Source organism: Euprymna scolopes, chromosome 14 (genome assembly GCF_053919585.1).
Source record: "Euprymna scolopes isolate OS-2025 chromosome 14, ASM5391958v1, whole genome shotgun sequence".
In the NCBI taxonomy this organism is placed as follows: domain Eukaryota; kingdom Metazoa; phylum Mollusca; class Cephalopoda; order Sepiida; family Sepiolidae; genus Euprymna; species Euprymna scolopes.
Genome location: NC_136495.1, coordinates 20,817,541 through 20,839,561, shown reverse-complemented (window position 1 = coordinate 20,839,561; position 22,021 = coordinate 20,817,541). Strand labels below are relative to the sequence as shown.

The 22,021-nt window shown below is 33.5% G+C and overlaps 1 protein-coding gene across 1 annotated transcript in view; it reads left to right on the top strand.

Annotated features, from left to right (window-relative positions):
* Nucleotides 1-22,021, top strand: part of LOC145292890 (bifunctional FAD diphosphatase/FAD synthase-like) — a 117,430-nt gene that overhangs the window by 18,418 nt on the left and 76,991 nt on the right. The window contains exons 3-6 of the mRNA XM_080139026.1: nucleotides 5,009-5,132; nucleotides 5,716-5,828; nucleotides 12,770-12,910; nucleotides 16,515-16,660. Coding sequence (XP_079995152.1) covers nucleotides 5,009-5,132; nucleotides 5,716-5,828; nucleotides 12,770-12,910; nucleotides 16,515-16,660 — 524 coding nt within the window. The remainder of the gene's footprint in view (nucleotides 1-5,008; nucleotides 5,133-5,715; nucleotides 5,829-12,769; nucleotides 12,911-16,514; nucleotides 16,661-22,021) is intronic.

The window sequence follows — 22,021 nt, the reverse complement described above, 5'->3', positions numbered from 1 at the left end:
TCGGAGAACTCGCTTTTCGGAGAAACCATAAATTGTGCTATTTTGGACTCTGGTGCGTCAGCGACGGTATGTGGAAAGAAATGGTTGGACTGTTTTCTTGAAACCTTGTCCGAGGACTCAAAAAAAGACATTCTTTATGATGAGGGCACAAAATACTTTAAATTTGGAGATGGTATGAAAATAAAATCTCTACAAAAGGTAACTTTGCCATGTGTCATTGCAAAGATGAACATTAAAATAATGAGTGATGTTGTTGACGCTGATATCCCTTTGCTACTAAGCAAGATGGCCATGAAAAGAGCCCAGACAACCCTAAACTTTAATGATGACACAGCGGAAATGTTTGGAAAAAAAATAAGGTTGCTGTGCACCACTTCTGGCCACTACCACATCCCTATATCTACACCTCCACCAGACCGGGGTAAGTTACGATATATTTTATTTTTAAACAAAATTAATAAAAAGAGCAAAGTCGAGAAATTAAAAATTGCTACCAAATTACATCGACAATTCAGCCATCCCAGTGCACAAAAATTGTGTAATCTTGTCAAAAGCTCTGGTTTAAAAGATGCTGAATTTATGGATATACTGAGGAAGCTTCCTCTTGCTTGTCAGACCTGCCTCAGGTATAAAAAACCTGCACCTCGACCTGTTGTAGGATTTCCCTTAGGAACTCATTTTAACCAGACTGTAGCCATGGACATAAAGGAAATTAATGGACATAAAGTACTACACTTGGTGGACCATGCAACCAGATATAGTGTCGCTGTTAGGCTTACAAGTAAGGAGAGCTCTGATATACTCACTGCCATCTTCAAACACTGGATTGCATATTTTGGTGCTCCAGCAGCTTTTCTTACTGATAATGGCCGGGAATTTGACAATCAATTCTTCCGAGACATGGCTCAAAACTTGAATATCATAGTCCGTACCACTGCTGCACAATCCCCCTGGAGTAATGGATTGAATGAAAGGCACAATGGTGTTCTGGGAGAAATGGTCAAGAAGACTTTAGAAGATGCTCGGTGTAACTTTGATGTTGCTCTCTCATAGGCGGTCAATGCCAAGAATGCACTTCACAATTCACACGGCTATAGCCCTAACCAACTGGTTTTTGGAAAAAATCCCAACCTGCCTTCTCTCCTGAATGATCAACTTCCTGCACTAGAAGGTGTGAGTACTAGTCAAATTGTTGCTGACAACCTCAATGCCATGCATGCTGCAAGAAAAGGTTTCATAGAGTGTGAAGCCTCTGAAAAATTGAGACGAGCTCTCCGTCATCAGGTGAGAACCAGTGTAATTGATCAATACAAGAATGGTGACCTTGTCCTTTTTAAAAGAAATGAATCTGATCGATGGCTTGGTCCCGGTGCTGTCATAGGCTGGGAACATAAACAAGTACTAGTCAAACATGGAGCCACATACGTTAGAGTGCATCCTTCACGCTTAATTCCATATCCTGACACATACCACAACACCTCTGAACACCAAGACACCAGTGTACGAACAAAACCTCAGAGGCACAACAATGCCACCACAAGTGGTTATGTGCCAATAGATGAGGGCAGTGAAATTGATGACCCTGAGCAGAATGAGGCCAATGAATGTGACACGTTACCCAAAGTGGCCACCAAATCTGTACAACTGCCTAAACCAGGCCAAACTATAATATGCAAATTCACCAATGATGAAGACCAAGAATGGAGAAAATTGAATGTGATCAGTAGAGCTGGTAAAGCCACTGGCAAAAATAAATATTTAATGAACGTTGCTATGGAGGAAGGTGACCCATTCTGGCTAGATTTTGAGAATGGGATCTTGGAATGGGAGGCAAACAAAGATTACCAACCCCTCACTAATGAAGCCACGGAGGTAAATCTAATGACTGACTCCTCTAATGACCAATATGATAAGGCCAAAAAGAGAGAACTCCAAAGTTGGGTTGAACACAAAGTCTACACACAAGTATTAGATCAGGGCCAACCAAAAATATGCACAAGATGGGTCTACACCAACAACTAGACCTGACCTCAGTTTTGATGTCAGTGCATTTAGTTCCATATTAAAACAAGAAAATGTGGAATGTATAAAACAAATAAATAGGATTATCAAAAAGGCAAAAAAGGAGAAATCCCAAATCCATATTCCCAATCTTGGAAACCCTAAATTGCTTCAAATTATAGCATACAGTGATGTATCCTTTGCTAACCTAACTGACGGTGGATCACAAGGTGGCTACATTATTTTTCTGGTTGGTAGTAATAACCAATACATGCCAATAGCCTGGCAATCTAAACGCATCAAAAGAATAGTCAAAAGCACGCTTGCTGCGGAGACTCTGCCCATGGTTGATCTTACTGAAGCCTGCCATTATTACAGAAAATTGATACTGGATTTGCTGCAAATGGAAGATCACACTACAAACATCAAGATAACATGCAAAACAGACAATTCCTGTTTGTATGATGCAGTGCATTCTACCACACAAATCCTCGATAAAAGACTAAGAATTGAAATGGCCATCCTTAGAGAAATGGTTGACAGAGGAGAAATTGCAGAGATATCCTGGATACCCACTGACAAACAAATTGCTGATGGCTTAACGAAAAAGGGAGTCCCCTCTTTTAAAATTCTAGGATTCACATCTGAACCCAAGGAACAATCTCTCTAATCCTTAAAACACAGTGTCACATAATTTTGTTAAATTCTTCTTTTTCTTTCCCTTTCCCTGCAGATAACCCTTTGATGATGTCTCCTGAAAACTTTCATCAGCACAAGAAAGGAAAGCGGGGAAGTGTTAACATCCCATCCCATTTATCCTGCCACAGGAAAGAGTGATTATCTCCCCTTATATGAGGAGAGGGCCACCAAGGGGAAAAACCCCGGATGCGACTGGTCAGTTAGATTTTCCCTTTGAGACCAGTCGCACGTGTTAGCGCTTGGTATAATAAAGTTTTATCTCATAACACATTCATGTCTGGACCTTGGTTATTTCATCTTTAACACATATGATATCACTGGAAGAATACATGACATGATTAAATCCGTCTTAGATAAGAGAAAAATCCAGGTTGTCCTCGACGGTCGTACATCTAAAAAATACGATATAAATGTGGGAGTGCCTCAGGGGTCTATCCTGGAACCTCTGTTATTCCTAATAATCATAAATGACCTCCCTGACAAAATTGCCTGTGAGATGGGTATATATGCTAACGACACCACACTCTATAACAGACATGACAGGAAAACAAATGAACACATATCTAAAGAAATGGCAGAAACACTAGAGGATGACCTGCGATCTGTAGTGGAATGGGGACATAAATGAATGGTCACATTCAATGCTGCCAAGACAAAACTCGTTTTCTTTCAATAATTACAAGAAACCTTCTCTACTACCAATAGCAATGCCCAATGACTCTTTATCTGAAAGTGCATCCTTTAAACTCCTCAGCCTAACGTTCACAGGAAACATGAGTTGGAACAATTACATCGAGAGTATCGCCAGGACAGCTGCGAAGAAGGTAGGTTCTCTCTACCGTGCTAGAAAGATACTAATGCCCAAAAGTATCCTATACCTCTATAAGGCCACCATTCGCCCATGTATGAAGTATTGTTGTCATATTTGGGCTGGTGCATCTACCACTAGTCTCTCTCTCTTAGACAAGGTTCAAAAGAGAGTTGCCAATCTGTTAGGTCCTGAACTGTCATCTAAACTTCAGCACCTGTCCCATCAGTGAAATGTTGCATCCCTCTGCCTTTTTAACAAGTACTTTAACGGTGAATGCTCTGACGAACTGCAAGCACTTGTGCCCCTCTCGACGTAAATACCCTCGACAAACCCGACAAGCAGCTAAATCCCACCCCTTCACAGTAGAGATCCCTAGATGTAAAAGAGCCTTCTACTCCAGTAGTTTCTTCCCCAGGACAGCTAAACTTTGGAATTCCCTGCTGGGTCCCTGCTTCCCCAACTGTACTGACATGCAGAAGTTCAAGTGCAACGTGAACCGACATCTTGCTGCCCGGCTCCCTACACAATACCCCTAATGCCCATGTCCCTGATAGTAGCCCCCTACAAAAAAGTGACAATATGCTTTATTTGGGGTGAAAATGTAATAAAAAAAAATTAAAAAATATGCATATACAGTCCTGTTCAAAATCATTAAGATCATTAAGAAAGTAAGCGTTTATGCATAATATTGAAGTTTTAATCAAACAAATGGTTGAAACCATTGCCAAAAGGGAAAATATGATGGAAAAAAATGAAATCTGCTTCATTTGAAACCTTAACCCTGATCTAATAATTATGTTTTAAAAAACAAACATTTTCAACTGGTCAAAATTATAAGACCACTGATAATTTATTTGACAAAAGGCAATTATAAATTACTAAAAAGGGTCTCAGTATTTAGTATAGCCTCTATTATTACAAATTACTTCAAAAATTCTCTTCAGCAGGCTTGCGACTAAGTTTTTTATCAATTGCGAAGGAATTTTATCCACAGTTATCTTACAGCTCAATTCCCTTCATCCCACTGTTAGACATGATTCCAAATAGAAGCTCCTTTATATCCAAATGACAATATGCCTTGTTTGGGGTGAAAATGAGTAAAAATATTTGTAAATGTGACAGAAAAGCAGATTTGTCAGTTGAAAATTGGATGCAGATCAAAATGTTTTATTCGCACTGCTTCCTTTGAAATTTCAAAAACGAGCCTACATTTTTGACAAATCAGGCTGTCTCATGAGTTGAGGCAGAACTAAATAAATTGAGATCAGGAGCTAGAGAGTTGATATAGAAGCAGACCCAATGTTTAGATGGGTAAGAAGTTAATTTTCTGGGTTCTGATTGGTTGCTAGTTCATGAATGAATACTCGATTATATAAATATTACTTCATTCCAGCAAGAGTTCTCCTGTTAACTGGATGGCAGTTGGTAAAACTCAATTTGATTCTACAATCTCTTTGATTCTCTTAATTTAAATGAAATTTATTTTTATCCTTTCAGATAAGTACGATTGGAGATAATTTAGATGAAATTGCGAAAGAAGTTCTGGAATTTTCTTCAAGATTTACTTATGTCATTACATCGGGCGGAGTTGGACCAACTCATGATGATATCACGTTTGAAGGCAAGATTTTGTTTTTTTTCACTTGATTGAAATTAAAGGAATCTTGCTTAATTGATGTCTAAAAATAATAATATATAAATATATAATATTTAATGGAAATCTGAAATATTTGAAATGTCAAATAGGAGGTTGTGCCCATATTATGACCCCTAAAAACTTAAAATATTTTTTTAAAAGTGAAGTGTTCGGAATATTCATTAATTGATGTATAATAGTTATTGTTAAAATTTCACTGAAACTTGTCATATCTGAATATTTACAAATAGCTTTCATACCCTTTTTTCATGAAAGTAAATCAAACTAAATCTTGTACATAGAAATATATAAACATAAACACATACATTCTTCTAAATATTTAGTTAGAGTTTACTTGTAAGGTGAATATCGTCACATCAAATTGTCCCAAAAAACTGTTGCACAGAATGGTGTTGAATAGGTAATTCGGTTCATCATATTTGGTAGATCTTCATATCTAAATTATGAGAACTCACTAAACAATTAGATTTGTATCATTTATCCATAAGAAAATAATTTTCACATATTTTCATGTTAGTCATATTGATTAAATGTTATATTTTTGCAGGTGTTGCCAAAGCATTCAATGAAAGTACTGTACTTAATGCAACAATTGTTGATATTTGTAAAAACTATTTCAAGACTGAAGATATGTCTTCACCTGTATTCAAGATGGCTGCCGTAAGTGGTGTTTTACCTGTTCACTCTAATGGTAATACTAAATTGATGCCTTGTGGAGTAATTGTGTAATAAGGTTTGGGAATTGTGAAGTCCATTTAGGATTACATCACCTACTGATGAGACAATTACAAAACATGTTTTTCTGTGGAAATTATTTTTGACATTATATTATATATCATACACTATTTTGTGTTGATGCTCATGTTTGAGTAATATTACTAAATAAACTAGACGTTTTAGCCCGTTCTTAATAGGCTAAAAAGTGGAATGGACAAACAGACAGAAAAATATAATAAATAGACTTTTTGCTCATTAAAAACTATAACAAAAGTTATATCATTTTGATTGAGTGCTTTATACCAAATTGATGGTTGAATATGGTTAAATTTGTGTTCATTTGGCATAACATACCAATCCCTATTAATCTCTATCTGTGCATCGAATGGATACCAGAATACTTAGTTTGCTGCATCCTATCACATACAAAATTTCAGCCAGACTGATCCGGTAGTTTCCAAGAAAAAGTGCAACAGATACACAAACTAAGAGAAATGTAGATGCTTAATATAGTCCATGAACTAGGAATATAGAAAGTATACCACAAAGTGAAAAATGAGACTCCTACAAAATTCAAACCTAATGCGAATGTTGTTTTAGACCGCTTGACTAATGAACCAAAAGATTAAAGAAAACTGAAATTGTACAAATCTTGCATAAATCTCATTTTATACTTTGTGATATTCTTTCGTTATTCAGAACTCTATGTACTAAATAAATAATTTATTCAATGATCCTACAGCTACAAAAAAAGCTGCATAATCTAAATGAATGTAAATGAATCAATGCAAAAGTTTAGCCCTTTCTTGTACGAACGGTAAAGATAAAACGTCCTATTTCTAGTTAATCCAACTTTATTTACTTCTGAGGAGGTTAGTTACAAGGTCAGGTATGAGTTTGAAAAGCAAGCCCACTAATATTAATTAACACATTCTGGCCTACAAAAAATGCCTGAGCATTCTTCAGTATTCCTTGATAAGAGCACCTTAAGTGATTATCAATAATCTAATCTCTTCTCAAAGAGAAAGCAAAGCCTGAGAGTTTGAACCTCCTGAGTGAACCTAGTTCACTCTGACAGAGTAGAGCCCTCTGTGGGCTGATCATAAAGGAAGTACTCCGATTAGTAAGTAAAGTTAATTGAACTTTACATAATAAATGCATCATCTTTTTTTATACACTGCTTATACAGGGTGTCCAAAAAATCACTGAAGGGTGTTGAACTTAAATAGATTCTTTATTTTTAATGATATCTTTCTGTAATTTTAACACAATCTGACTAAGACATTGAGAAATTAAAAAAAAATGCAAAATTCAAACAATTTTTATTTATGAAAAATAATGTCTTTTAAATGTTGCCCATTTTCAGCTTTGCATATTTGTGCTCTTTCCAAAACATTATTCATGACAGATTGCAGAATCTCTGGATTGCGATTTAACTCCCTTATTTTGTTCTTGATGTTTTCCTTCAATTCTTGCAGGGTTTGGAGTTTGTTAACTTAGACTCTTTCTTTAAGATATCCCCAGTTGGGGCTAATCAAGTCTGGGGAACGTGGTGGCCATTTGACATTTCCATAGCGAGAGATAATGTCACCAAAGCATTGACTGATTTTGATAAAACAATTTCACAACTTGCGTACATTGTTCAATGCTATATCCATAATTAATTTCCAAAATATTATCTGTAAAATATCTGAAATAGAGAAAAAAATGATAATTAATGGTAAAACGACAAAGATTTTCAACCTTTCAGTGACTTTTGGACACCCTGTAAATGTCCGATATAAATCTAATATTTTAACTAATTTGCATGTATGATAATTTATGTATATTTATGTTTATTTTAACAATATTGATATCAAATATAAACAACAAAACACCAATAACAATAAAATTAAAAATAGAAGAAAAAGAAATATAATCTGGTATTTAGCGCCATACAATCAGATGTTAAAAACAAAACTTGGCAAGAAATTTCTAGATCTCATCGAAAAGCACTTCCCCGTAACCAATCCGTTACACAAAATTTTCAATAAACATAACCTAAAGTTATCATACAGCTGCTGCGAAAATTTAGAGATAATAATTAAAGCACATAATAAAATATTAGATAAAAGTAATGAAAACAACAACAAAATAAACAATAAAAAAAGTGGACATCATGACAAAAATAAAACTAACACAAATAACACATACATAAAGAATTTATTCATATTCTTTAAACCCATTTGATATGTATATATATATATATATATATATATATATATATATTCATTCAAATCCCATGACCTGCAGCTATCATAACTTCCTGAACTGATGATCCCGGAAGGATGAAACACTAGTGTCTGGAGGTATTAAAAATAAATAACTATTCATATATATATATATATATATATATATATATATATATATATATATATATATATATATATATATATATATATATATATATTTAGAATAATACTCAAGATGAGAACAGTAATAGATAATATAAAATTATCAATCCTTATCTCAAAAATTCAAAAACCTCAGAAGCAAACGTCAGTGTTTCATGTGACAATAAGGAATTTCCTTAGAAAATGATTGAAGATTTTTGTCTCAGTTGGTTCCCATTCAATTATACGGCTGAAACATGAACCTTGAAACGTTTGCATTTGGTTGAAAGTTAGACAACTCGGAAATCTGTATGGAATTTTAAACGGAACTCTTTATTTAATCCACGGGTATAGAATGCTTTCATTCCATCAGTCAAAACCGAGTAGAAATTTTCAACATGAGTTATCTCCCTTTAATAGCATGTTTTTTTTAAAAATCTTAATTTCATCTCTTTTCTGTAGCCCTTTTCTCACAGAAAAGACATTGCTAGTCTTTCTCTATTCTATTGGTATTTCCATGGTGCTCAACTCAGCTTCAGATTCTGCATGTAAAACATTCTCAGAAATAACTCATCTTTTTATACTGCAAAGAACACCCTATTCTTCCTATGTGTGCCTAAAATCAAACAGAGCTTCCATGAACAGTTTATTTTCAAGAAGTTTCTACTTGTGGAGCATGTTACCATGGGAATGTTTCCTTACAAACTACTTGGTCATTTTAAAGTCCAATATCAGAAAATATCTCTTGAATCTTCCTGTAAATTAATCATAGTTTGCAATCCTTTCATACTATTGTTGGTGGCTAAGAGGAAGGAGGATGACAATGGCTAAGTAGTTAATGACACAAACTATAAATATGGGTGTGCCAGATTCGAATCCAGTTTGTTCTGCAGAAAAACTTTCATCAAACCCATACTTGACCTCCTGGAGAGGAAGTAAGTAAATGCAATTTAATCATCCAACTGAAAATCTCACTAACCCTTATCTTCGAGTAGCATTTGGCCTTGATAGGTGGTGATCCATTAGTATATGAAACATGTGATTATTTTAAAGTGTTTCATAGTACCAGTCATCGTCAAATAATTTTTAAAATAAATTATAGCAAAGTATTTTACGAGACAACAAAAACAAATAAAAACTGGCTAGTCGGAAGCAAAGTTTGATTTGTTAGTTTAGATGCTATTTGGATCTGGTCGACTTTTCTTAATATAGGATATAGGAACTTCCATTTCAGGAGTTAACATGCATTTTGGATTTGAAATTCAATATCCTTTTTTCTGCCTCAATATTTAAAAACTTAATTTTCCATGTTTATTGCCTTTAGCAAATAAGTTAGATAATTCTACCCTATGCGACGAAGGCCATCAACTCCCCGTATTTCCCCTTATAACAGACAACACGCTATGCAACATACAAATATCTGTGCATGAGGTCGCCAAGCTAATCAAGAACCTTGATTCCAGTAAAGCAGCTGGCCCTGACGGCATTCCAATTATAGTGTTGAAAAAGCTTCAACCAGAACTTGCCCCCATACTTACAAAACTGTTTAAGTGTTGCCTTAAGGAGAAGTGCTTCCCAACACCCTGGAAAACCTCATCAGTATGCCCTGTATTTAAGAATTCAGGTGATAAGTCATTTCCCTCTCAGTACAGACCAATAAGTCTCCTGTATGTCATGAGTAAGTTGCTGGAATCCATATTAAATACAGAAGTAGTCAACCACCTCAGCAGAAATAACCTTTTTAGTGATATGCAATATGGTTTCCGTTCTGCTAGATCTACAGCAGATGTACTAATGATTAGTGAATCTCTCGACAAAGGCTTCCTTTGTAGAGTAATTGCTCTTGACATATCAAAGGCCTTTGATAAGGTATGGCATAAGAGCCTACATCACAAGATTTCCAGCTATGGTATAACTGGAAATGTTTTCTCAATTATTAAATCATTTCTCTCTGATAGGCTCATAAGAAATCAGAGGCCCACAGTATTAATGCTGGAGTCCCTCAGGGGTCCATCCAGGGCCCAACACTCTTCCTGATCTACATCAATGATCTCCCAAAACACATACTTAAATCATTTGTTGACATCTATGCTGATAACACAACCATCTATGGCAACACATCAAAGGCTGTAAATGACAAAGTTCTCTCTGATTCTCTCTCTTCTGACCTTAAGCGCATGGTTCAGTGAGCGGAGGTGGCTGGTTACTTTTAATGCATTTAAAACCAAGCTCCTATCTTTACATCATCAACACTCTGATCCCCCATCTGGCATCAATTGAAATGGATGGCTCTCATCTTGGGGAGGCTCCATGTTTTGACAAGCTTCTTGGATTGACCTTTACTCCTGATTTGAAATGGAACACGTACATCGTCTGTTGCCAAGGTCGCTGGAAAAATGGTGGGATCCTTCTACTGCTCCAGAAGATATATCACTACTGATGCAATTCTCTATCTGTATAAAAGCCAAGTACGTCCAGGGATAGAGTACTGCTGCTACATCTGGGCTGGAGCTGCTAAAAACAGCCTATCCTGCCTTGACAGAGTACAAAATAGACTTTGTGGCTTAGTGGGGGATACCCTTTTCTCTTCCCTGCAACTTCTCTCCCACAGAAGAGACGTTGCGAGCCTGTCTTTGTTTTATCGTTACTTCCATGGCAAGTGCTCGTCTGAGCTCCAATCTCTCGTACCCCCTCGCCAATCTTTCACGAAAAATACTAATCTAGCTGAAACCACTGTCAATAATTTTCCCCACTCTTTATCTGTGCCAAAATCAAAACAAATTCCATGAACAAAGCTTCTTTCTTAGAACTGCATGCCTGTGGAACTCTCTTCCGTTTGCCCGTTTCCCACCTGACTACAACTTGGATGTCTTCAAGTCTAAAATAAACAAGTTCCTGATGAACCACCCCCTTAAGTAAGACACTTTATCAAATCTCCAATACTAATGATTATTACGATACTATCCCATTGAATACTGTACACACAATAACCCTTATCCCCGAGTGGCTTCCGGGCCTTGATAAGTGGTAACTACCATGTAAAAAAAAAAAAGGTGAAAACCAATAAAAACATTTGCTAATATTTTTCCTCTGAGGAGAGGAATAAACATCGAAACCTCATTAAGGAAATATATTTATTAAACTGTATTCTTTGTTTTCAAACAATAAAATTCTATATTTGAAAATTAACATTTCAAATCATAAAATTTAAATACCTTAATTATGAAATATATATATATATATATATATATATTTCATAATTAAGGTATTTAATAAATATATATATATATAAATATAACCATCAATATATATATATATATATATATATATATATATATATATATATATATATATATATATTGATGGTTATATTTACATAGGCTAATGTGTAGACACAACAGCATAGAAATAAAATGGATACTGAGTTCTTGGAATGCGTTCAACAAGTCTTGGAAATGATTTCATGTGGATTGAAAAAATAACAATATTCCAACTTGTCATGAAGCTGTTTGACAATTTTGAAAATGATTCAATTGATTGCTAAAACATCTGTTAAAGCCAATTCTTGGATGTGTGAAATCTGTAATTTATCATACATATTGAACCGTTATTCATAGTCAGTTAATGGTTGGAGATTGAAATGTTCAAAAGATGGCTTTCATTGTTCAATATGAAAAAAAAAACTTTTTGGAGCGAAACAAACTTTCCGTATGAACAATTATCTTTATGATTTCTATGTGGAGTGAAGATTTCTTTCAGTTTCAGTTTTTATGTAAAAATTGAACTCAGCGGCCATTTTCTTTCTAGGCTTCTATGTCTATTAGTGATGGAACGATTCCAATATTTTTCCTGATTCTGATACAATTACCGATTCAGATTCTTTATTATTTTTCCCGATTACCATAAAAACATATGTTAAATGTGCAGATATTTGTCAACTGTAAAAACAAAAAACGTTGATGGGGGTGATCTGTAGATTTTAGCATTACTGATAGTTTAAAATCAATAAATATTTATTATTTTATCATTACTGCCGGCAGTGGAAGATTTTACTTTAAACAAATTTAAATAAAAAAAGATAATTAAAAGAATCGTTTTTGGCATCGGCACATTTTCTTTCGATTGTGATGCCAATTCCCATGCTCCCAAAAGTTCTGAGTTTTCCGATTCCAACTCATTGTCCCAACACTAGTGTCTGTACATTACCCAACATATGTAGATGGAAACAAATGATATAATCACTGACATTAATGAAAAATGTTGTACATAAATCTGTAGATTAAAATAATGAAAGTTTTTTATTTTAACATTTTAAAATGATGAAGTTGTACTATTTAAAAAAACAAACTAATTGTAATAAATTTTAAAATGATGAAGTTGTACTATTTAAAAAAACAAACTAATTGTAATAAATTTTAAAATGATGAAGTTGTACTATTTAAAAAAACAAACTAATTGTAATAAATTTTAAAATATATTTCCTTGTAAAATGAAAATAATTTTTCTTTATAGATTCCTTCCTCTGCTCGTTTGGAATTTGGAGTCAGCCCTGTAAGTGGTCAGAAGAACTTTTATCCACTGGTCTGTGTAAAGAATGTTTACATGTTTCCTGGTATTCCATATCTCTTAGAGAAGGCTTTCTTGTCTCACAAGGTCAGTTTTTTTTTTATTTCTCCTCCTCCCTCTCTTTTTATATGTATATATAAAATGAACATCACTTTAAATATCTTATTTTGTATTTTTGTACTTTTTCAAGCATTATTCTCTTTCAAACTTTACAGTTTTCAATTTTTTGCAAGTCTATAAAAAAACTTTTTGTTAACTATATTTACTCTGAAGAAAAATGCCAAATTTTTAAAACTCCATAGAATAAGGAAATAATTAATTCTATCGTGTATTCTTTGTTTTTGAATAATAAATTTTGTAATTGTTAATTTGCATAATTTAATTTCCCTCCTACACACACGTACACACATATATATATATACACTAGCAGGCCGCCAGGTGTTGCAAGATTATAAAATATGCATAAATATTATATTTTAATTAATGCAGATTTCTTATTTATTATAAATGAAGTAAAAAAAAACCCGGAAAATGACTGATGTGTGCATTTGAGTATTATGTTTTTTCTAAACAGTTCACCTCTTGTAAGTAAAAAAAATACTCAAGCTGAGATCGAAACCTAAAGTCAAGTATGATAGACATTAGACCAGCTTGACACAATCTTTAAAAAGTGTTTTCAAACCTACTTATTCTTAACATAATGAATCTGTCATTTGACTGATACATGCAGGCGCATTTGTGAAATAGTTGACAAACAGATAAAAATCCGATGACTACCCCACATACCAATTTTTCAATTTTATTCCTTAGCAGCCCTTTGATCTGGATGAAAGCCAATTTAAAAGTTTTCTATATGTCTGATTACCCTATATACCAATTTCAAGTTAATATTAATATTTATATTACAAATTAATCCTATCCTGAAAATATGCACATTATTATGAGTGGAATTAAATTACGCAAATTATTCTTTACAAAATTATTTTTCAAAAACTAAAAATACAAAATATTATTTATTTATTTCATGGAGTTTCAAAAATGAATTTTTTTTTCATCAGAGGAAAATAACTAGCAAAATAAAAGTATAGAATTGCTAGTTAACATAAAACTTTGAAAATTGCAATAGTTAAAAAATTGTAAAAATTCTCAATTCTTATGCTAACTAGCAATTCTGTAGCAACAATGACATGACTATGTTTTGATCTGTAGTTGTTGAAAACTAAGATCTCTTCAGGTAAAAAATCTGTCCTTTCTTTCATATTGAAAAAAAAGAAAGAAAAACTTTTAGGATCAAAACTGAAAGACATATGATCAAATTTAAAATAATATAAAAAAAAAACGTTTGAATCTCTTCAATTAAAGTTCAATATATGTATATGTATTTATTTATCTATTTATTTATACAGAAGAATTTATATTTACAGAAGTTAAGAATAACATAATACCATCAGTTTCAAATCAATGTTGTTCTAAATGATGGTACCATATTATTTTAAACTTCTGTAATACAATGAATAAATAAATAAATAAATAAATATTACACTTGTATTTTGAATTTGATTTTTAATAATTGAGCATTCTGTCTCACCGATGTGACCAAGGAATATATATCTACACTCTTATATAAAAGTCACTTTGTGTGTGTGTGAGTTCATTTCTTATAGGTTCCGAAATGGCTGCACCTGTCTTTTGCAAATTTCACGCAGAGGTAATTCATATGTCTGGCAGTGTTCTTAGATATGTTTTGTACTGAAGCTCATCCAATAAGTATCGAAAATTGAAAAGAGCCGATCTTAAAAATAATCTTTTCTCTCTTAATGATAAAAAAAAAGAAGAATTCTTATAGGGGAATATTTTACATTACACCGACAAAAGAAAATAATAAAATCTCAGCAAATTATTTCTTAAAAAAAACAAAACAGATTTATTTTCAGCTGGAGATATAGCTCAGTGATAGAGCATTCGACTACAGATTGAATGATCCATTGTTCCAATCCAGGTGTACCTTACTATTTTAATTTTATCTTATTAATGAGTTCAATTTACGATAAAAGAAGGAGTGCCATTTAAAATCGTTGCAAATCATTTCTTCGTTTGCATATTTTAAAACTAAAACATTAATCAGAAGTAACGTTTCCGGGGCATTCATCATCAAGCCCAAATATCAGCTGATATGATATTATAACCAAACACAGACAGAATTTGATGACCGACATAATCATTATTATTTTTTAATTCTTTTGTGAATTAATCTACCGGGCAAATTATTCCTCATAATATATAATCTATATATATAAAAGCGAAAATGTCAGTATGTTTGTATGTATGTTTGTGTGTCCGCTGAAAACTTTCGACAGACACAACGAAAATTCACAAACTCTGTATCATATTGAAGCCCCATCCTTCGCCCGAAAAATATCGAAAAATTGGCCAAAAGCGTTCATTTTTTCACCTCAAAATCGACAATTTTCGACAGGGGGGGGTCAACAAAAACCGTCCCCTCGTGACCACGACAGATTCTACGCATGCGTCAGATGACGTTATGACCTGATTTACTTTAAATAGTTGAAGAACTGACTAAATTTCATGTACATCGCGTTAGCTCAGTTGGTTAGCGCGTTGGTTCGTTATCTAAACATTTTGGGTTCGAATCGTGGTGTGAGATGTTTTTTTTCTTTTTGATTTTTTAAATTTAAATATTGAACCAGTGTTATTTAAGCCATTTTTCATGTAACAATTGTTTTTCTGTTTTTTTTTTTACTTCACTTATTCTTAGCGACACCCCAAAATACCCGGGTACACACCGATTTTTTTAAATTGTAATATCGAAACAGACGTATTTAAACCATTTTTCACGTGTTTTTTTTTTTTGGGGGGGGGTTAACGTTCGTTTTTCTGTTTTCTTTTTTGTTTTTTCGATTTTTATATTTAACATCGTTCGTTTGTCTTACGTTAGTTTTTTCTGTGTTTTTTTTTTCAAGTTTTGACGTTCGTTTTTATGTTTTCTTTTTTTACTTTTTATGTTTTCTTTTTTTACTTCGCTTATAACAAACAAACCTGGTCATTGACCTCATTTGCTGAATAGCTATTGCTTACGTCGTCGTCGTAACGCTCTACAACTTCCGTGCGGGCATCTGTCAATTTGTTTCTTACTTAAATAAATTCAAGCATCTTTCAGTAACTCATTCTGGCTGGCCGAACGGTTCATGTTTTTTTCACATTTTATTTTCAAACTTTGCCTCAGGGCTTCGGGTTCGACCCCCCCCCCCCGGTTTCTTTTTTATAAGAGCACACACACCTCCAAACACCCGGGCAACGCCGGGTACTCCCGCTAGTAATCAATAGAGGATTGATTCTGTAATAATTCATACGCAATCTGCATAAATTAAAATATCATGTTTAAGCGTATTGTATGACCGGGTTATGCCAGGCACCTAGCTAGTGTGTAATATCCTAACAAAATTAACCGTAACAGATTAATGAAAATTCTATTTCAAACTTAACTGACAGGTCAATCAAAATACTATTTTAAATGTAAATATGAAAAACTGATGAAAATGCTATTTCAAACTTAAGAATGACAAATCAATTGAATTGCTATTTAAATATACCTGGAAATATGGTTCATGTGAAAATTGTCTATTTTTACTCATTTTTCTATCTTTTTTCTTTATCATCGTCACTGACACAGGCAATGTTTGTGAATCCAAATGCTCAGATGCACATGTCGGAGTTGTTTGTAGACAGAGACGAAGTATCCATCACGCCACTCTTGAACAAAGTCGATGCCACATTTGAAAAAGTTCAACTCGGTTCATATCCGGATCTTCACAACAGGTAAAATATTTCAGAAATTTTGTTTAAGAAATTATTATGACCATTTTCCATCTATATATATATAAAAGCGAAAATGTGTGTATGTATCTTTGTATGTGTGTTTGTGTGTCTGCTAAAAACTTTCAACAGATACGATGAAAATTCACAAACTCGGTATCATATCGAAGCTCCATCCTTCGCTCGAAAAATATCGAAAAATTGGCCAAAAACGTTAATTTTTTCACCCCGAAATCAACAATTTTCGACAGGGGAGAGTCAACAAAAACGGTCCCCTTGCGATGACAACCGATTCTACGCATGCGTCAGATGACATCATGACCTGATTTACTTTAAATAGTTGTAAACTGAATAAATTTCATGTATGTCGCGTTAGCTCAGTTGTTTAACGCGTTGGTTCATCATCCAAACGGTTTGGGTTCGAATCGTGGTGTGAGATGTCTTTTTTTTTTTCGATTTTTTTTTTTTTAAGTCATTTTTCACATAACGTTCGTTTTTCTGTTTTTTTTTTTACTTCGCTTATCCACCCCCGATCACACACCCAAAAACCCCCGGGTACCCACCGATTTTTTAAATTTTAATATCGAAACAGGCTTATTTAAGCCATTTTTTACGTGTTCGTTTTTCTGTTTTCATCATTCGTTTGCCTTACGTTAGTTTTTTTGTGTTTTTTTTCGATGTTTTGATTACCCCCCCCCGCTTAAGTTTTAACGTCGTTTACTTTTTTTACTTCACTTATAACAAACAAACCTAGTCATTGACGTCGTCGTCATAATGCTCGACGACTTCCGGACATGCACCTGTCAATTTGGTTCTTACTTAAATAAATTCAAACATCTTTCACTAACTCATTTTGGCTGGCCGATTTTATTTTCAAACTTCGCCTCAGGGCTTCGGGTTTGAACTTTTTTTTCCACTCGAGCCTGCTTGCCTATAACCACTTTTTTTTTGCACTCGCAACATTCCTTTTTTTTTTTTTTGTTTTTTTTTTTTTTTTTTTTTTTGCTCAACCAACACGCTTACACACACCTCCACTTTCATTTCCACCTTTGGATCATGGGTTAGAGCCTGCCTGCGTACTACAACCCTTTTTTTTTTTTTAGAACAGCCATCTTGCTGCTCAGCTCCCCACAGTCTCCTATTAGACATGATTCTAAATAGTAGCCCCTTACACCCAAGTGGCAATATGCCTTGTTTGTTAAAAAAAAATTGTTGTCTCTGAAACTTGAAGATGGAAACAAAATCAGACGCTGTTAACAATTTCAAAAATAATCCTTGCCAAACGTCTAGACGCATCTTGGGTTGTCAAGTAAGTGCTGACAGTCACCATAAGAAGGATGAGTCATTCTTACAGTATGTCAACACTTTTATCATTTATTTGTATTAAAATGAAAGTAGTTATTTTGCTTTTAGCTCATTGTTAACATGTTCTCTAAATACTTATCATATTTGGGTCATCTGTTTTTATTATTATAAGTTCTGATTCAATTTGAAAAATAATTCTGAGAAAAATAACATGTTCCATGTCCTTGTGCCACACATGAAAAGTTAAAATGCTTTATTGTTTTCTGTTGACGTGATAAATATTTATGAGAACTTTTATTGGATATTGCTATACACATATATGTATTTTAGTCAGCTACGAACCTGACTAGCTTGCCTCATCTGAGGATACCCGTACAATGTTGAAATAAATTTATAATGAGATTGGGTTGATTTTGTGTTGGATTTTTCTTTTAACTCTTATGTATGATCTGCACATGAGATTTCCTACAAAAACCAGATGATCTTTTTGGAATAACACTCTCTCTTTCTCTTTATATATATATATATAAATATAAATATATAAATATTTCTCTTTATATATATATATAACTTACATCATCAACGCTCTGATCCCCAGCTGGCATCAATTGTGATGGATGGCTCTCGTCTGGGTGAGGCCCCGTGTTTTGACAAGCTTCTGGGTTTGACCTTTACTCCTGATCTGAAATGGAACACGTACATCAAGTCTGTTGCCAAGGTCGCAGGAAAGATGGTGGGATCCTTCTACCGCTCCAGAAGATATCTCACTACTGATGCAATTCTCTATCTATATAAAAGCCAAGTACGGCCAAGGATGGAATGCTGTTGCCATATCTGGGCAGGAGCTGCCAAAAACAGCCTATCATGCCTTGACAGAGTACAAAATAGACTTCGTGGTTTAGTGGGGGATGCCCTTTTCTCTACCCTGCAACCCCTCTCCCACAGAAGAGACGTTGCGAGCCTATCCTTGTTTTATCGTTATTTTCATGGCAGGTGCTCGTCTGAACTCCAATCCCTGGTCCCCCCTCGCCAAACTTTCACGAAAAACACCCGTCTAGCTGAATCCACTGTGAAAAATTTCCCCCACTCTATATCTGTGCCTAAATCAAAACGCGGATTTCATGAGCAAAGCTTCTTTCTTAGAACTGCACGCCTGTGGAACTCTGTTCCGTCTGCCTGCTTCCCTCCGGACTACAACTTGGATGTCTTCAAGTCTAATGTTAACAAATTCCTAATGAACCGCCCCCCTAATTAAACACTTCATAAAATCTCCTCACTAACGTGATGTACTTGCAATAACCCTTATCCCTGAGTGGCTTCCGGGCCTTGATAAGTGGTGATCACTGTGTAAAAAAAAAAAAAAAAAAAAAAAAAAAAAAAAAAAAAAAAAATATAACTCTGTGTGTGTGTGTGTGTATGTATGTATATATATATATATATATATATATATATATATATATATGGTTTGAGAAAAATAGAAAAACCGAATGAAATTATTAAAATAATCAACGTTTCGTCCTTATTTCATAGGACATCTTCAGGATATTAAGTAAAAATGCAAGAAAGAAAAAGTCATAGATCGTACGAAAAAGAGAACAGTTTTTGAATCCTACCCATGTTGGGAAGGTTGGGTTGTTCGATGTCTATATATACACTTTTAAAAATGCGTTAAAATAAATATGCACATTTTTTTTTTTTTTTTTTCTTTCCTGTAAATTTATTCATTTTGTTGAAATATTTAAGGAAAAACGGTTAGCCAGGATCTGTTTTGATATTTTGTTCTTTGATTATTATTTTCCCTATGCTGGGGGTTAAATGGTTGAAGCCTTTTCTTTGTGTAATAGTATTCGTATTTAATATTAGTGCTGATTCTAAAAGTCTTCTTTTAGCTCTATCTATCACGTATTTAATAATTTTCGCTTGATCTAAATTAAATGAGTGATCGTGTTCTGCACAATGGCAAAAGAGTGCATTTAGGGCGTTACCATTCCTTATATGTGCTTCTAAATGCACTCTTTTGCCATTGTGCAGAACACGATCACTCATTTAATTTAGATCAAGCGAAAATTATTAAATATGTGATAGATAGAGCTAAAAGAAGACTTTTAGAATCAGCACTAATATTAAATACTAATACTATTACGCAAAGAAAAGGCTTCTACCATTTAACCCCCAGCAAGCCTTTTCTTTGCGTAATAGGGCCCAGCATAGGGAAAATAATAATCAAAGAACAAAATATCAAAACAGATCCTGGCTAACCGTTTTTCCTTAAATATTTCAACAAAATGAATGAGTTTACAGGAAAAAAAAAAATGTACATATTTATTTTAATGCATTTTTAAAAGTGTATATATAGACATCGAACAACCCAACCTTCCCATACGCACACATATGTTTGCTCTTCCCGACATGGGTAGGATTCAAAAACTGTTCTCTTTTTCATACGATCTATGACTTTTTCTTTCTTGCATTTTTACTTAATATCCTGAAGATGTCCTATGAAATGAGGACGAAACGTTGATTATTTTAATAATTTCATTCGGTTTTTCTATTTTTCTCAAAACATAACGTCAACCACCGCTGGTATTTTTACATTTCTTATCAGTCGCGGCTCGTGCCTGAGATTAGTGGGGGTGCTGCTGCTGCTGCTTCAAATATTTTACGTATTTTTTTTAATATCGTGTAAAAGAAATTCGAATATATAAATAAATATTTAATCAAATAATAAACAAACATCCAAATAAATATTCAAATATATAACAAAGACAAATAATCAATCTGAAATGGATAATACGCAAAAACTTTTTTATTAAAAATATTTTTTTTAATTGTGTACATTTTACAGAATAATAAAAAATAATATATACATTTATTCCTTTTAAACTTTTCAGATAAAATAAACGTTTGCGCTTTTTTTGCAAACAAACGAAAAAACATTTTTAAAAATAACTTATTTTTGTATAAAAACAAAAAAGAAAAACTTTGAAATTTACTTGCCTCCCAACGAGGGTTAATTTAGGAGTTTACTATTTGAAAATAGTGTTTTATTTAATAACAGTTTTATTTACAAAAGTTATTTTTAAAAATGTATTTATAACAAACCGTATTTGTAAATAAAATACAAAATAAAAAAGTTTACATTTTTATATAGTGAGCAAACAAACAAAAATATTTAAAAATACAAAATTTTATTTACAAATCTTTTAACAATTTGCATTTTATATAAAAAGAACAAACAAACTTGGCTATTTACTGACCTTCCCATGCCGGTAAAAATCGACATTAAGTGGAGATTTATTATAAGAAAATAGGATGTTATATATAAGCATTATAAATCATCGAATTTTAATGTAGCTTTCTCCCCAAAGAAAACCAAAAATTAAAATTGTCTCAGTCCAGAAGGATTTCTAATTACTTTTTTTTTAAATGCGTATTATCTGCTCCATCTACTAACAAATTCAATGTAAAGTTTAAAAATGCATAATTATAAAAACTGTTTTTTCAATATTTTTTTTTACTTGGCGTACATCTGTATGTATGCATGTGTTTATTTCCATGTGTGTGTAGGGTGGAGAGGGCTCCCATAAACCATGGTGAAGGCAACCCCTCTAGGTGAAGCAAAAAAAAAACATAAAGCGGGAGTCCAGTACCCGCATTAAGCTGGTCTGCAGTTTGACTTGTTGCTGGCTATCTTGCTCTTGCTTGTTGCTGGATGTCAACATTTTGAACAGAGAGAAATATTTAGCTATCATACAAAGCTAAAACTCTGTAACATCATCTTTGTATAGATATTCCCTCAGGCATTTGTCTATAAAAAAAAAATAGTCCTGTGGCGATGAAAAAGCTGTGACGCGTGTAGGCCTGAAATGCTGGAAGTATGTAATAATTGATCTGCCATCATTATATGTGTCTATGTATATATGTATATATATATATGTGTATGTATGTTTATATATGTACATGTGTGTATATGTATGTATATCTATGTGTATATGTATGTATATGTGTATGTGTGTATATATGTTTGTGTGCGTTTGTATGTACATATATATATATATA